Source organism: Carassius auratus, chromosome 9, assembly GCF_003368295.1.
Source record: "Carassius auratus strain Wakin chromosome 9, ASM336829v1, whole genome shotgun sequence".
Lineage (NCBI taxonomy): Eukaryota > Metazoa > Chordata > Actinopteri > Cypriniformes > Cyprinidae > Carassius > Carassius auratus.
Window position 1 is genome coordinate 16,746,823 of NC_039251.1, and position 17,041 is coordinate 16,763,863.

Below are 17,041 nucleotides of genomic sequence, written 5' to 3' on the forward strand. Positions count from 1 at the left end.
TCCAACTTAAGAGTAAGTTGTCCCCACCTGCTAAATGGTGTATGCTTTCCAGATTGCATGTTTGACCATTTAAACTTAATTAATCACTAGTGTTCAAAGACACTGTTTCATGTTGTTGGAGGCTTAAAAAGTGTTGTTTGTTTTCGAGTTTGGGAACATAAAAAACTGCTAGCAACACTATGCACCACTTCAAGGCTGCTTCAAGTTTGGGCAGCCATACTGTGGTTAACATGAGCGAGTGTTTGTCTTTGGAAACATTAATCAAACTTTGAAAGTGATTCAGAAAGGAAAAAAAAAAAAATCATTAGACCGGTTTCATTCGTCTCTTCAAACACAAATCCCTGAATAAAGCATGAGAATCCCCCAAAACAATACAGCTTTCAGCACCACCCACTGGTAGGAAATGTCTCATATAAGTACTTTAGCCAACAGAAATGATATTCTCACAAGACTTTGACCCTCTGTCATTTCACCTCTCACTCACCCCATCAGAGAGCATTCAATCATCTGTAATTGTGATCACACATCACCCTTACAAAACAACTGCTGCAAATGCAATCTATAACTGGACCCGAACAGGGAATGGAAATCCCATTCCTAGGAGCTCTAAAACAAACAATGTGTTAGTCCTATCAGTAACCTCTATCCTGAGAGGACAAGGTTAACATCGACACTCTGTGAATTGGTGCACCCAAAATAACAATCGCACCGAACAACACAATCAAAGCATTCCCGCGTTCCCTCATTGTTTAATTTTCTGGTTTTTATCTGCGATATCTCCAAGCGTGCTCTTATCTTTGACCCTCAGCTTGTAGCTTTGTGGCAGCTTCCCTTTTAGATGGCTGATGACCTTGGATGGGATGTCATTAAACCCTGACCCATTTGATGATCCCCTCATGTGGAATACATATGCCAAACGGGAGCCGCATTCACGCAGCAGGGGTGACGTGAAATACTTACAAAAATATGACTTGACACACTTTATCAAATGGGCAAAGATGAAGACAAAACAGCTGCTGCTGCTGTCGTAAGCAATCTGGCCGTGATTGAATAAAAGTGTCAAGAAAAGGGCCGCTTGATGGTCTTTTGTTCTTTCCCATCCAGGTTGATGTTAGTTTGAGCTGTCAGGGGGGAATCACAGCTGTGTGATTTATCAATACTCCAGTGACCTTGTATCTGGCGGAGGATGAGAGCACAGCGCCCCCCGTTTGAAATCTTGCTGAATGCCCAGAAACGATCCACATTTTGGGGCTGCGTGCCAAGTAGTGCATCGGCCGCCAAAAGAAGGGTGTTTGCTTGCACTGTGGATTTCTTTGAGAGTTGCAAAAAAAACAAAAAACAAAGTAACACTAAACAAAAAGGCTCAGTGAACAACACATTTTGTAAATGATTATTATTCTAGCTTAACTTATACATATGCTGTTGTTCGTTCATAATACATTCAGATTTATTACAAAATGAGTGTATATAGAAATTAAGGAAAGACAGAAAACTATTGTATTTTCAGCCACTAGTTAGTTTTGATAGTTTGAGCTAATTGTCTACTTTTAGACTACGTGCCTTTTAGATTTCAATGATTCAGTAGCATTTTAAACAAAACTTTCAATATTCTCAAGGCTTTTGAGGAACTGGATGGAAAAAATCTATTAGTTAAAACTATACACCTGAAGTCTCTTGCACTAACATTAAATAATCATTTTAATAAAACAATCAAATTGAGCTTTAATGTAAAGTATTTCAAAACAAAAAGAAGAAGAAGTATATATATATATATATCTTTCTTCATTTATTTGCATTTCAAAAAATGGAAAAAGTCACCTAATTTAACCTGATTGTTCCTGCTATGTTTTTAAACTTGTATAAAACAAAGTAGAAGGCACGTTTCCACAAATGCGTCTTCATTTTTTTTTTTTTCAAAGGACAAGCATTGTTATGATGAACCAGATGTTTTACCAGCATTGCACATTCATTACTCCCATAAAGCCATCTGTGGAATAGATTTTATGCAAATTTTTCAAGGGATCTGCATAAATAAAGTCCCAATTAATACCTCTGAAGAAACCTCTGTACTGTTTGATACTAAAGTGTTCTTAATTATGAGGAGAAGGTAAGATGCCCCCAGGTAAAACTCAACAAATGGATAGCGATCAAGAAACATGGCGAGTTTTGTACTCCGGAACTTTTGTTCTTCTGACCTGTGATGGAACAATAATTAAAATAATGCAGCCTAATGTATGTCCCGCTGTGATCATTTCTCATTGGATGGCTATTTGATAGATCACTGCTTGTGTTATTTAAGTGGAATACTAGCCTGCATGATTAAATGCTGTAATGCATACAAGGTGCTTAATGTTTCCAATAATAAAAGCTGACATAGACAAAGATATTAGTGAAGATATTAATATAACATAATATATTATACAATTATAACAAAAAATAAACAAGTATTTATACAATATGCACAAATGAATGTCCTTCTATAATATTTTGCTAAGACAAACATACATTCTAAGTGTGGCTTAAGTGTGCAAATGCATACAGTGCATTCAAGAAGTGTGTCATATATATCTGATTACACTCAATCCAGAACAATAACACTGAGCCATTTCCCAGGGTAGACTGGAATCTATTTAAAGAGGTTGTTGTATCAGTGCTTCTAATAAAACCTCATTCATTTGCCCCTTTTTCTCTAGGAATGCACAACATGTTTAACCAGATGCCTTTGGAGCAGTCCATTGATTGGCAGATCTGTTTTTTGCCAGACACCGATGGCTTTAATGGTGAAGGTGCCCCTTTGTTCAGATGTTATTGATCAGCCAGAAGAGGCTTAGCTTTATCATAGCATTCCACATAACTTTCAGGGCTTAACAAGTGCATTTCACATGACAGTAAATAATACTGTTGGTCAAATAATTCATTAGCACCACAATAAAGAGAATAATAATAGGCAAATCAGTGCATGTACTTGAAGCCGAACAGGAAACGAGTGAAGGGAATGGAGGGGTAGACAGAGGCTAATTCAGACAGCTTTGTCTTGTGATTAGTGGTCTGCTCTGAAGGAATCTGGCCAATGACTAAACAGGAGAAGGTGTGGACAGATCAGCTAATGGCTCGGAATGCAGCAGCTAAAGAGATACAAGCTACTCTTATATATTCTCATATACAGCTCATATACTGTATTTTACACAATACTGCCTCTAAATGAGATAAATAAACAGCAGTGAGGGTGGGTTTTTAAATGAATTAGCCAACAGTCCTATAAATTCTGAGTAATAAAATCTCTAAAGTAAATGATATAGCATCCCTCATGTCTTTGGACACTTAGAAGTCACACTCGAAAATGAACGTCACTGCATGTCAAACCAAGAAATATTTTAAGAAAGACAACCCAAAATTCAAGCAAATGGTTATATCAACTGATGTTAGATTTTATGTTAGATTAATTATACTGGATATTTAACTGATAACCGATGCAATCTGTTCAAAATGAAAATGATATTTGCATTTTGCTTATTTTACAATGATCACTTAAAGTTAATCTTTAAAAACTCTCAGAATTAAAATAAAATGCGAAATCAGTAAAACTCTAAATGAATGTCTATTTTTTATAATTTACATTATTTTATGATTCCTAAATACTTGCAGCATTTAATTACATTTTCAGTTATAAGTGTTTCTGTTTTGAATTTGTGCAAAATTGTTTACAAATTTTTTAATCAGCCATTAATCAGATATCAGTCATGAGCATAATTATCGACTTAACAGTAAATGCATCATTAAAAAGACTGTTAGGTTTTAAATAACACAACAATAGTGCTCAATAATGTTCAAAGTTAAGACAGGACACCTGGTTCCTCTGCTAGGACACCTGTGTGAACTTGAAGGCATCCGCCATCTGGTTAAAAGTAATTGCAGAAATGTCTGAGAATGTCAGTTCTGAGAAAATCATTTGCTTGCAGATGCCATTTGGCTGAATAAAATATGATTTGGTAATTTAAGTGTGGCTTAAGTGTCTAAATACTTTTTGGGGCCAGTGTAAGCTATTTCAACACCTAACATCTGTTGTGTAGGGTATTTTTTCCTGCTGCCCCCAAAACTGGCAACTGTTTCCTCCAATCTCACAGATGAATAGAAGCATAATGATCTGAGCCTTCAGTGAATGTTACAGCATTATAATCTTATTTGTTTGATGCAGCAATTGGACAGATGTTCTCTTGATTTGACGCTTTTTTGGTTACAAAACGTCCTCCATGAGGCTTACAAATATTTATCCATGTAGCGGCGTGAAACTCGTTATGCTGGAGTAGATAAGCTTTGTATGTTTGACTAAAGCATTGCTGTGCTGTTCCTTAATTGCTTTAAATATACAAACCGCTCAAAGACGTAAATACATTGTTTTGAAACAATGAGTTAGTGATAAGCACACAAATTGAGCTTACTGTTTCAACACTCAATTTATGAATAATCATTTCCTGAAGAAACTTTCTTGAGTGGGTATCAATGCGCACAATGGAATTTCAGGAAGAAATACAAATTTGATGAAAACTGACTCACCCTCAGGCCATACAGTACATGATGGATTTGTTTATTACAAACACGCAGCTTTTTGCTTCTCAAGACATGAAATGATGGACTGGAGTCAAGTTGTGGATTATTGTGATATTTTTATCAGCTGTTTGGACTCTGATTCTGATGGCGCCCATTCACTGCAGAGGATCATTGGTGAGCAAGTGATTTAATGCTACATTTCTTCAAATCTATTTTGATCACGAAATAAACTCATCTAAATCTTGGGGATGGCCCGAGGGTGAGTAAATGTTTTGCAAAATTAAGATTTTGGTTGACCTATTCCTTCATGTGAACAAAAACAGTATGACAAACAGAGGTTTTCTAATATTTAACATTTTTATAATAATTACAGTACTATACATAACATATCACGTTTCAGATGATCATATTATCTGTATAACTGAATGTATATGATAATAGTGTACACAGAAATGGCTTTTTATTTTATGTTTTTAAATCTGTTTTGTACTGAGGGGAAAAACAGGGAATTATTAGTCCATTCGTGCATTTTGTTAAATTCCAGGCACATACCTCATAAAAACAGTTCATATAGCTAATAGGAGGTACCTTTAAAATAAAAATCTGTGATTTTCAGGAGACCATAATATCACTACCAGACTTTACACTTTTTAACTATCTTGTTTCTTTGAATTTGGATACACTTTCTGCTATCAGGTAAATCCTCTCTCTCTCTCTCTCTCTCTCTCTCTCTCTCTCTCATAAACAAGGGATGGGTTGTCTAGCAAGGAGAACACCTGTAAGACACCGATGAGCAAACCTGTGCCAACTGTCCCGACTGAGTCAATATGCAATTATTTCAACTGAAGATCCACCAATGTCTACATCAAACGCTCCACATTCCTTGGGCAGATTAGCCGAAATTATCTTTTATTATTTTGTCCTGCACTGACAAATTGAACTCTATCTGGTCCACATTGCGATGAAATCTGAGACAGCTTGAATGGCAGTGGTATGTTTGGAGTTTGGATAATACTTACCTTTTATGAAAGGGCCAACGGCGGTGGGAGATTAATAACTGAACACTGAGTGCCTTTCACTGATACTATCCCTCAGGTCGTCTTGTAAAAGCCTGTTGAGAGGTTAAATTAAATTGTTGTAATAAATGTTTGGTTTCAGCGATGCTGTATTATTGAAAATCAAACAAACACCGACAGGCTTTTGTGCGATGAGGATCAGAGAGGGAAAATGAATAGGCGGCGAGGGGCGGAGGGCATGTAGGGAAGTATTATGTACATTTGAAACGGACTTGTTTTCACTTAAACAATCATTAAATTGGAGCAAGAAGAACAATTATGTTGATGAATGTTTCCAGAGCTACTGTAATTAAATTAATCCATTTAATTAACTAATTATATTGAACTTTTCCCCAGAGAGCAACATAAGACTTGTGTTCTCTCTTACAAACAAGCAAAAATAATGTTGTGTAAATGATTGCAAAGATCAGAAGGAAATGAATCTGTGTCAAATAAAATGCACAGACAAAGACAAACCGATGGAGTGTGTATTGTCATCTGTTGTAACACAATCAAGGATGATTGTAACGCACGGGGGAGAACATAATTGGATCAAAACTTTTTCATACCTTAATGGGCTACCCTAGAGAGATCTGGTTCCCTCATTTGCAAATTCAATTCGATAGCATTCTGACAGCACATTGCAGCCCTAACAATGTATTCAAATCAGTAAATTATTACAACAACTTACATTATGCTCAAAGAAGCACTTCAAAGGGCTTAAAAGTCACACACTTGAATTTATTTTTTTTACTGTATCAAGTAAATAAATAACTACAGCACTACATAATTTAGTAGGCTATTATAATGCTACTTACACTTTGAGTCATTCAGCAACTACTACTACTACTAATTAATAATAATAATAATAAACTTTAAAGGAGAATAGAATATTATGTGATAATCATATTAAGAGTTAGATATCAGATGACTGGCGACTCAACAATGCCATCTAGAGGTGGTGAGCTGACACTACAGTGAGATTGACCCTGACGAGCCCCGTGGTCTAGATCAAATTTTCCCCATTTCATGTAAAGAAACTCTTAAGGGTGACAATGCCATGGCTGAAGGTGTTATTTGAATCTAGGCTATATAAGACGCCCCTTACAAAATTAATTACAGAACTGTCATTGCATAGGCCTACAACATTAACACAGAGAAAGCGTTTCCAATAACATTGTAAGTTACCTCACGCTGAGTTATGTTTTCTCACTCAGAAAAAACTGAAGAGCAGATCTCTTTTGGATGCTGATTCTTCTCATTTAATTTGTGAGTCCGTCGGGCCTTTTTGAAGTATAGCCTACCACATGTTAACCGCTTCCGGTAAGAAGGGAGATAAAATAATATTACTTCATAACAGTAATAATCTCTGTCCTTAAGGGAGCGTTTAAGATTATTCATATTTTCGTAGAATCCCGTACGTGTAAACAAAAATCAACGAAGTAGACGCCAGACGTTAAAAAACTAATTTTGTGTGAAAACCGCTTGACATTTCTGATCATATTTAACTTGTTCATGTTACATTTATTTTGGTCTGTGCTATAATTGGTGTTTATTAGGGGAAAATGTGTAAGTCCTCCTCAAGAGTTTCACACAGTTGTAAATGCCATTCCTAGAAGCATTGTATTATTGCTCAAAGGGATTCTTTCTCACTTCTTTCTCATAACAGAATGCCCTGTGTCAATACTGTATCCATGTTAACCTTCTTACCTATAAGCAAGTTAAGTTTGGAGTGTTTAAAAAAGATTGTATGCAACATTACTTGATTAACAACCTTCTTTGTTATGGTCAATTTTTTATTCATAAGTGCAGATTTTTGAAAACCACCCCTTCTTTTCCTCACTTCATGTCCTTAGCATTATTGCTTCGTGTACTCTTGCAAGTGATAAGGCTATTACATTATATTACATTATATAAATTTTTATGAGTTTAGTATCTTATAACACCTTTTACTAAATTTTGTTAGTGCATTATTTTCTTATATTTTTGTGTCAAATTCATCTTGAATTTCCAATTCAAATTTAACTACTGCTATGCAATGTATATAACATATAGTCTGCCTTATATATTTGCAACTGTGTATTTTGATGTCTTACTTTTGTTACTTTTTAATTATTTTCAATAAAAAAAAATTAATCTCCTCCTTTACTCAGAGAATATGATTCTTGTGTATTACTTTCTATATATTAAAACCTGCAGTGTTCTATAAAATAGTATTTATTCTTCTCATGTAAATTGTTTGCTGGCTGCAATGTTTGCTGATGGAAACTCAGTTCATGGCTCACATGTAGTCATGGTATCCACCAGCAGAGGCTAACTAGTTCAACCAAACCTCTTGACAAAATCCAGTTGCTTATAGAGTGCTACACTGAGGACATATTTTTGTAGGCCAACCCAGAAGTTAGCATCACCGTTGTTCCCTCAAGAAAAAAAAAAAGAATAATAATTATAAAATTAAAAAAGCACAATAGCATAACCTCTGTTGTTCCATTTAGCCACTTGTTAACGAAAGAAGTACTAATTATCTTTTCATCCACTCCTGGGAGATTTACATTTCATATGGTATTAGATGGATAGATTAACAACAATATTTTCCAAGCAAAAAATAACAAATGTGGTATTAATGATATATTTCCTGCCAGTGAATAATAAAACATTAAATATTTTTAGCTTGTGTTAATCACAGAACCTATTTCAGCCATTTTTAACAAAAACCCATTCAGTAAACCCACTGACTTCAGAATGATGAAACCGGAAGTGCTAAATGCAGCACTGCTGCACATTATAACATTATCCTCAAAGAAATTACATTATTTTGGTGGAAAAGCAATAACAGTAAGTCTAAGAATTAAGTCTCACCATTTGTCTGGCTTTAGTACTAGTGAAAAGGTTTTATAGTCTGACTGTGGGAAACCCCAAAATTATTTTCACATGATTGCTTTTCTTACTACAGGTTATCGTAATTTTGTTTTAACAGCTTCTTAATCACAGTTTTTCTAGCTTGGTGAATTTGAAAGATCAAAAATCTACAAAATGGTAGCAACTACACTTTTGTACAGAAATTGGACTGAACTTACATTATTTTTTATATGGTTATTGTTTTGTAACAGAAATGCCTATTCGCTCATAAATCCTAATCTGATAGATGCAGTCCTTAATAGATGCCTTCTTTCTTTTTTTTCACCAAAGAAGTCTAAACAGTCTGTTAGTATTTTTATATAGTTAACCCTCAATATAGTTGTGTCCCAATAGTTTGTACTTGTCTAATTTACATGATTAGAAAGTCACTGAAGCCCATATTTATCAACTAAAGGTAATTCACATATCTCACTTTCAATTTTTTCTGTCTGTGTGCTAGTTCACATGTCACATGAACACAAATACTCACATGGATTAAGTAGTTTAGTAGTTGCCATCAAGCATTAAATGTTATCTTAAAAAGCTCTTTCAGTAAGCCACCCATAATTCCACTGACAATGTGGGCTTTCTGACACACCTCACCCTTTAAAACTATAACTTTACATTTGACATTATAACTTGTTTTATATATATATATATATATATATATATATATATATATATATATATATATATATATATATATATATATATATATATATCAGAATATGAATGCAATTGGTGATCAAATCAATCCTTTTGAGAAAAATTCAGGATCACATATCTTTTCTTGTGCATGACAGTGTTTATTGTAGAGCTTGAGAGAATTTGACCACTTAATGCAAATACTTTCAAAACACCAAAGAGCTCACAATGTAAATGTCACCAATGTTGTGTTAAAATACTACCTATTTGCATTATAGATGGCATTTTAGTTACTATGATTTTAACCTGAAAAATTCAAAACAATAATAATTCACAATTCATCTGTGGTAAACAGTTTTTAGTCATGTGAGTTTATTAATTCAAGTATGGTAGATGCTCACTCACATATTTTGCATTTTCTAAAGTCTGGCATCCAACTGTCGACATATTCTGAGTTTTTAATGACATGCAACACAAATTACTTGCATTCATATGCTGATGTCTGTGTGCCAACATCAACAGATGCTCCCTGGCTGCTATGATCCTTAAATTCTCTAATGAGCAACAGAAAATACTTGCCTTTGATGCGCATTCAATACATAACTAGGTTTAGTGGATCTTGATTTAACATTTGCCAATGTGGCATAGGCATGGCAAAAAAAAAAAAAAAAAAAAATTCTGTGTATATACGTCACAAATAATGTCACAATAGACTGAATGACAAACACTTCAACAAAATGAATTAAAAATCTGTATTTTAGAAGTATTTTAAATGAAAGCATGCTTTCTATAATTCAACAAACGCCTAGTGGAGTCAAACCATTAAAATGAACTTTTTTGTCCACACTATGAAAATAGTTGGGGTCCAAAACAATATTGGACTCCAATAATTTTCACCAAAAGAGAGAGAGAGAGATAGACATAGATAGAGAGAGAGAGAGAGAGAGAGAGAGAGAGAATTTTTATAGATGAAAGTAAGTCATGTTTTTGAATGAGATGAGGGTGAAAAATGATGACAGAATTGTAATTTTTGGGTGACCTTGCCTACTGTCAGAATATTTTACCCAGAAATAGTATCCAATTAATGCTGCAAATGTGAATCAATAACAGTTTTTCAGGGAACCAGGTCGAACTTCACAAAACTGTATCACTCTGTAACATTGTTCATTTCAGTGGTTTGTCCGGCCCTAGTGCGAATCTTTAAACCTGTCCAACATGTGTCTTTGTTTTCCTTATATACCTATGTTTGGTTTTCAAATACTTCTGTAAAGCAGTACAATGCAGTTTCACAAATGAATGATGGGAACGGCCTTTATTTCGACATCACAATTCATTTGTCATGCTAACACATACTGTGGGCCTACTGTATGTTTCAGTTTTTGGAATATTGTTTTCCTTTCATAATAAAATGAAACTTTCATGCACGGATTTACCAATCAGCAACATTTTGATGTATGGAATTGGGGTTTTCTACATATTTAACTAGAGCATGAATATATCCTGCCACAATCATTCAGTCAGGCAAACAAGCCTGTTTAAATTCCTGTGACTGTACATTTTTTATTGATTTATTTTGGACATTTTTTACAGCATAACAGGTTTTATTAACTACATTTTCCATAAGTGATATAAAAAAATCACAAATCAGCCTACTAAGGTATTCCAAGTGATCGTTTATGATCGTGTGCTATTTTAATCAAAACATTCCTGATATTTGTCCCTGGCAGCAACTTTGCCTACTTCAACAGTTCTCCTAGCATGTTGGCATAGAACACGCAATCCACACAGGCAGCTGCAGTGCAGTCAAGCAGTTTTGCATACCAGCACATATGGCCCAAGGGAGAGAGAGAAAGAGAAAGAGAGGGAGAGGGGAATAAATGGGAATTAACCCATTCCATTGAATTCCATACTGTATTTACATGAATTAAGGATCTCATCAGTCAAACACAGCAGAATAGTTTTAGTTGTTTGGCTTACCTTGACTGATTACCTTCAAGCGTTGTTAGTTGAAACAGCATTATAATTTATAACGTTAAGATGATAAGGCCATTAATTTAACAAACATTTTGGTAAGCAATTTCAGATATTTAGTCTCACTTTATTAAAAAATTAAAAGATAGATAGATAGATAGATAGATAGATAGATAGATAGATAGATAGATAGATAGATAGATAGATAGATAGATAGATAGATAGATAGATAGATAGATAGATAGATAGATAGATAGATTTTTTTATTAGGCTACACTTTTTTAAATTGGTATAAATAGTTTTTATTATTATAAAAAGGTTTTATTATCATTTATTTATTTATTTTCACGGTATACCAGCTTTCAGGCCAAAAATATCCTGATATTCCTCTAGATCCTTACGTTTATCTTAACTGGAGTGTTGAATTCTATTTTAATTTTAGTTCATTTTCCTGCATTATTTAAGTGGCAGTTATGTTATTTTAGTGTTTTGTGTCCTTATGCTGGAAACTCTTTGTCACTGTTGCTGTAGAGGCCAATTTTGCTAAACTTCAGGTTACATCTGTGGTTTTATAAGTACTAATATTTTTAATAGCTAAAATGGGCGGTTTTTTTTATTACAGTGCATTCCAATATTTTTTTATTACTATTATTTTTTTATTAATTTATTCATTCATTTATTTTTATTTTCTTTGCAGATCCTGAAAACCTGTTTGGGTGAATTATTAAATGTATGATGACAAAGCCCCGCCCCGTTTTGAGGCATTGAAACGAGGCAGTTGCGTAATTTGTCTTCTTGTCAAACGCGTAAAGCGCTTGACATCTCTGGCTGGCTGTTGTGTCGTTCTCATTTGCGGCATATTGAATGACGTGATCTCCAGTTTATTTCAGCTGAGGACATGCGGTTATGGGCAACGCTTTGTTGAGCAGGAACCACGGCTAGAATAAAACACCTCTAAGAACTGAACGAGGCATTGAGAGAGGACGATAACAGTGGATTTAATGACACTCCATCAAAGCATCACATTCTGGTAAAGTGAATCTGTAATCGCATGTTACATTGGTAAACATTGCTGGGTTGCAAGCTTTCCCTAATGCCTGTGTTGTTTATGCTTTTGATCTAAAACATAATATAATCGCTGAACAGCTTCTATTTCACAGTAATGTTTTGTAATGGTGTTCTGTTCTCCAGTGCATTATACTGTATGTATGAAACATGCTGGATGAATTGTGCCGAACTCTGCGCTGACCTTAATCTGACAACTCCATAACAGCAGAGCAGCTGTAGGCTCTAAATTCAGATGGAGTATTTCCTAATTTATGGATGGCAGAAAAAGAGAGAGAGAGAGTTTGTATGGGGGTTCCTTCTTCAGTGTAAGGTAGCAACAAGCTTGAGTATTTAGAGATGCACTCAAGCTGACTTGAAAATGGCAGAAATTGTAATACATTTGAGCTGATCTTTGACTTTAAGAGTGTGGATATACATGTGAACACACTGGACAAAAAAAGTCAGTCAGATTGATGATGCATTCCTCTAACCTTGTCTTGAAATTCTCAGGAATTTCTGCATTGTTTACTTGAGGGCTTAAAGGATTTATGCCAGAGGGTTATATATAATAAGTGAAGAAGGCTATACATTAACGTTGCCATGTCAATAACAGTTGCTTGACTGGATGTATGCAATGTTTTAAACTAATCAGCTGAGTGATAAATACCATGTGACTAATGACTGTAGAGTATCATGCTAATGACACCATAAGAATGCACACAGAGACCCGAAACCTTCACAGAGCAACCATCCTGAACTGTGTTGTGTACACATTCGTGCTTTTAAAAAGCCCAATAAAGAATCAGACAATGGTAAAACAATAACATAATGAAATATTTGCGTAGAATACAGCAAGATTACAGATACAGCGTTTGGCTAATGGGGACATGCCAATCACCTAAACCTAGATTTTTGCTATATTTTCAAGGATTGTTGAAACAACAAACTTGTTTCTGTTCATGTACTCTGTGTTTTTGTTGTGAATGAAAACCCATTTTTCTGTTTCCTCAGATCAAAAGAAACATGGATGGATGGGTGCCGCCTCAGTTTCACACGTTGTCAGACCATAAGAAGTTTTGTCAAGACAGTTCCCTCACGATGGACCAAGGCACGCCATACAGCATAAACATGAATGTTTTTTTACCGGACGTCACCTACCTACGGACCGGCATGTGTAGACCCGTGAGGTCCGCGGCGCCTCAGATAAAGACAGAACCTCTGCATTCGTCTTTCAACTACTCAAGTTGCCACGGTTCGGTTGCACCCAGCGTTACGCATGCAGAGTACACAAACCTCTACAGCCCAGCTACGGAAATGGGTAGCAATGTTTACGTCAAGCATGAGACGCCGTCCCACGAATTCCCAGATGTTCCACTTTTTCAGCTGTTGAATTCGGAGCTCGAGCCCAATGGTGGCCACCCTTGCACAGATTCCCACAATGCCACATGCCCTCCGATGCCAACATATAACGGCATTCACACACACCCCGGCCAGATTGCAGAACGGCCGCATTGTAATATGAGCAACAGTGGATATTCACTACCTACCCAGTTTGGTCAGTATCTTCAGAAGAGGGCGGCCTATCTACCACCCTCCCCTCCAAACTCAGAACCGGGCAGCCCGGACAGGAGGAAAGAACTCATACAGAACTTATCTCCACCTCCGTCATATGCTGCCAGCATGGCGTCTAAAATGGCAGGTCTTACCCCTGGACCAGCACTTTCTGGCCAAACACAAGCAGTACCTGCCCAATACAACCGCAGAAACAATCCCGATCTAGAAAAAAGGAGAATACATCACTGTGATGTACCAGGTGAGATTGAATTTAGCATCTAGACACTTTAGTTTCTGATTATAGTATGCACTTTATTTGGAAAATAACATTCAAGGCCTTAAAAGGAAACTGCTTTTTCCACATAGTCCATATGACGCAGGGCAGGCTTAAGTCACTATTCAGATGATTTAATGTTGTTGAATAGATATTGCGAACTGACATGACTAAACCTCAGGCAATTACCGGTCTCTGGGTTGGACTTAGACTGACTAAGAGGCTTAGGACACAATGGTGAAACCATTTGACGTTGTATATGAGGCTACTGGACAAGTCAGAGCTGGCCAGCGTGTTAGTTCAAAGTGTAGTTCACCCCTAAATGGAAATTTCCTCACCCTTGTGTTGTTCAAAGCCAGAATATTAAGCTTTTGGCAAACTATCCCAATAATATTTATATAATGTATATGAGCTTAAAAGTTATGGTATGTATTAACATTTGTTGTATTCTTATGCATCAGGATGTAAGAAGGTCTACACCAAGTCCTCACATTTGAAGGCCCATTTACGTACTCACACAGGTAAGACATTTGATGAACATTATCACACAAAATCAGAGCTGTTCACACAATTCTCAGTGTGGTATTGCTGTCACATATGACAACAACATATCATTTAATATGAAAAATATTTGTTAGTTATAAATCCAGAGATTACAGAATTCACAAGTTTTCAGTTAGAGTCATCTAGTCCATTTAGTCCGCCAATTTTTTCACAGGAAAATCCTGAAAATTTGACAAGGAACCTTCTAAATATAACTAAAACTTATCTTTTCCAACTGAAGTGATGAACTGAAGTCCCAGATATGGTGAAGGATTCATAAGAGTGATTACTTGAATTACTTGAGTCATTTTGAATGAATTCATTAAAAGGACTGGCTCATAAGGGTCATTAAAGGTACAACAGTGCTTGTGTTGCATTGATTTGATTCACTGAAAACAACCAGATTTGACATTTGTTGGTAAACCAGACTCCAGTAAGTCAACATTTGAAGTGGATCAAAACTTTTCATCAAAGTTGTCCTAAAACCTAAAACCAAAATGCGTTCTTGTCTTAGGACAACTTTGATGAACTTTTTTGATCCACTTCAGATGTCGACTACTGTCAGTCTTATTTTGTGTTATTGAGTGTGACTCTACAGAAAGAGCTTTTCTTGCCATTATTACGCTTGTACACAGCATTCTATCTCATCAAATTTTGGTAGTGTTCTCCCCTCAACCTGTGTTGGCCTGTTTTGTTGCAGGCGAAAAGCCATACAAGTGCTCATGGGAGGGGTGCGACTGGCGATTCGCCCGCTCTGACGAGCTAACGCGCCACTTCAGGAAGCACACAGGGGCCAAACCTTTCCAGTGCGCCGTATGTAGCCGTTGCTTCTCCCGATCGGACCACCTGGCCCTCCACATGAAAAGACACCAGAACTAGAACCGCCGGCTCTCGTTGTTCTGACGGTGCTGCAGGAGGGCTATCAGGACCTCTGTTGATGATACTAATTAGGATTTGGGTGTGTTGGTTAATCTTGGGTTTTGGCAGTTCATCAGGTACAATGGGACCAAACCCTGCTGTCAGTGCGGCTCCTGTGGTCATAAAACCAGCTAATTGATGAGAACTTGTCTCATTTGCCAGATGGGACATTCTTTTGACATGTTTGTTTGTCTGTTTGTTTATTTGTTTGTCTGCATACATTGAGGTCATCATTTATGACATGAACTACTTTTAATGTGCCTTTTTTACCTTGTAGAATGGAGGCGCCATGTAAAATGTACAACGTTCAAGAACTTGTGGGCAGTTTTAATCTTCTCTAAAGTAATATTCCAGATTGAATACAAGTTAAGATTAATTGACTTCATTTGTGGCATAATGTTGATCATGTTAAACACACAAATAAGTTTGATTTTGTGGCTATACTGTTGAAACATTGAGAACTTTGACGTTTACAAGATTGGCCCCATTGACTTCTATTGTAAATCATTGTAAAAAAAAAAAAAAAAAAAAAAACTTATGGTAATCAACATTATGCCACAGGTTTATTAGAGATTAACTTTTATTGAACCCAGAATATTCCTGTAAATGGCTACTCATACTTGTATCACAAGGTAAGTCATAAAATGCACTGTGGTCTTGGTTGTAGAACCAAACTGCAGAACAGTCATGAGAATGTGATCCACAAACACTGAGTCACAATGAATTAATGTCTTTTAAAAGCAGCACTTGATAAGAAACAGAGCTTCAGAAATTTGTGCAGGAGCCGCCGTGTAATTAGAAAATTAAATGTAGCTTCAGAACACCAAAGAGTTGGATGAAGTCCAAACTATGATATGTTTTGAAGAGGATTCTGACGAAGATTTGCTTTATGTAGGGGAAATGTTTGAAAGAGCACAATCTAAAGATTGATTGAACTACTTTATGTTAATTCCTGTGTTTTACTGAAACGCAATAAGTGGTACAAATGCTGTATTTTTCCTGGCAAGAGGACAGGTCGGATATCGATTTCTTCCATAGTTGTTTATTTTCCTTACTATGCATTTGTTTGGGATAAATGATAGCTTTAAATGTACATATAATGTGTATTTATTTTGCCAAGATTATTTTTTTTTCTTCTATTTTATAAAATGTAACAACGCTTACATGAAATGAGCACCGGGCTACTGGGAAGTGGTTTTAGAAATCTTTGTTCAAACTAATAGCGCTCTAAACGGCCGCATTATGTGGAACAATGTGGCAGCTGATTGTTTACATTAGTTGGTTTGGCTTATGGTGTGTGTTACATCTGTTTGTGTGGCCCCATAAAACCTCTTATTTTCCATTACAGTGATAAAAATGTTTTCCGCCTTATTTTTCAGAGATTGCAAATGCGCAACAGAAGGGACTCGTTACACATGACAATCTGATGATGTTCCTGAGATAGAAGTAAAATAGATTGGGGACATATGGAGTTTGTTTTTATCTGAGGTAATGTAATACGAGGATCCACAATGTTTATAGGTTTTAGAGAAAGAGAGAGAGCAAGAACATGTATTCTACATTTGTAACTAGAAGTTCTTCATTTGGT

The 17,041-nt window shown here is 35.9% G+C and overlaps 1 protein-coding gene across 1 annotated transcript; it reads left to right on the top strand.

Moving 5' to 3' along the window:
- The first annotated feature begins 11,820 nt into the window (after positions 1 to 11,820).
- Positions 11,821 to 16,804, top strand: LOC113108530 (Krueppel-like factor 5). The gene is made up of 4 exons (XM_026271709.1): positions 11,821 to 12,147; positions 13,176 to 13,977; positions 14,454 to 14,513; positions 15,236 to 16,804. Exons 2-4 carry the CDS (start codon positions 13,188 to 13,190, stop codon positions 15,412 to 15,414), a joined length of 1,029 nt encoding a protein of 342 aa, XP_026127494.1. The 5' UTR covers positions 11,821 to 12,147; positions 13,176 to 13,187; the 3' UTR covers positions 15,415 to 16,804.
- Positions 16,805 to 17,041: the final 237 nt, after the last annotated feature.